The 650-nt window shown below is 42.9% G+C and overlaps 1 protein-coding gene across 1 annotated transcript in view; it reads right to left on the reverse strand.

Annotated features, from left to right (window-relative positions):
- The window catches only part of pfas (phosphoribosylformylglycinamidine synthase), a gene marked incomplete at both ends in the record, with an annotated part of 14,250 nt that extends 13,647 nt beyond the window's left edge, over positions 1-603 (reverse strand). The window contains 2 exon segments of the mRNA XM_014019708.1: positions 267-395; positions 479-603. Coding sequence (XP_013875162.1) covers positions 267-395; positions 479-603 — 254 coding nt within the window.
- Positions 604-650: the final 47 nt, after the last annotated feature.

The raw sequence follows: 650 nt of genomic DNA on the forward strand, positions 1-650 counted from the left end.
GGTAATGTCTGACTGGTCCTCGTGTCACTTTATGTTCAACAAATTGGGCCCCGAGGTCAGAAAAGTTAAGAACCTCTGATTTAATCGTCAGTCGATTAATAAGACCAGTCAAATTTAGCTTAAGACATTAATTGATAACTTGCATCCCTAATTACTTCTAAAGCTATTTGTGGCTTCTAGCTGAATTAAACATGGATTTTTAAAAATAAGAGTTGTTTACAAAGCTCTAATCTGTTGTCCCACTATCTAAACGCTCAGCAGCTAACCTGGTATATGCAGATTTCCAAAGCAGTATCCTGCAGTTCCAGCGATGACATGTCCTCCTCTTCCAGCACTCTGAACATCTCTGATACGTCCTCCGGTCCCTGTGGTGGCACCACTGAACGGGGCGACACCTATCAGGTTCATTCAGAAAAGGATACATTTCATTTTTTGTTAACACATGAAAACATGCCTATAATACATTTTGTGTCCTGACCTGTTGGGAAGTTGTGTGTCTCTGCAGTGAAGAGGACGTGTCTCAGCGAGTGTCGTGTCTCATATGGGCTTGCTTGGGAGGGGTCTTTTGGATAAATGCACTCAAGTTTCGTGCCTTTGATAGCACTGGACACACACACACACACACACACACACACACACACACACACACA

Source organism: Austrofundulus limnaeus, unplaced genomic scaffold, assembly GCF_001266775.1.
Source record: "Austrofundulus limnaeus strain Quisiro unplaced genomic scaffold, Austrofundulus_limnaeus-1.0 Scaffold226, whole genome shotgun sequence".
Lineage (NCBI taxonomy): Eukaryota > Metazoa > Chordata > Actinopteri > Cyprinodontiformes > Rivulidae > Austrofundulus > Austrofundulus limnaeus.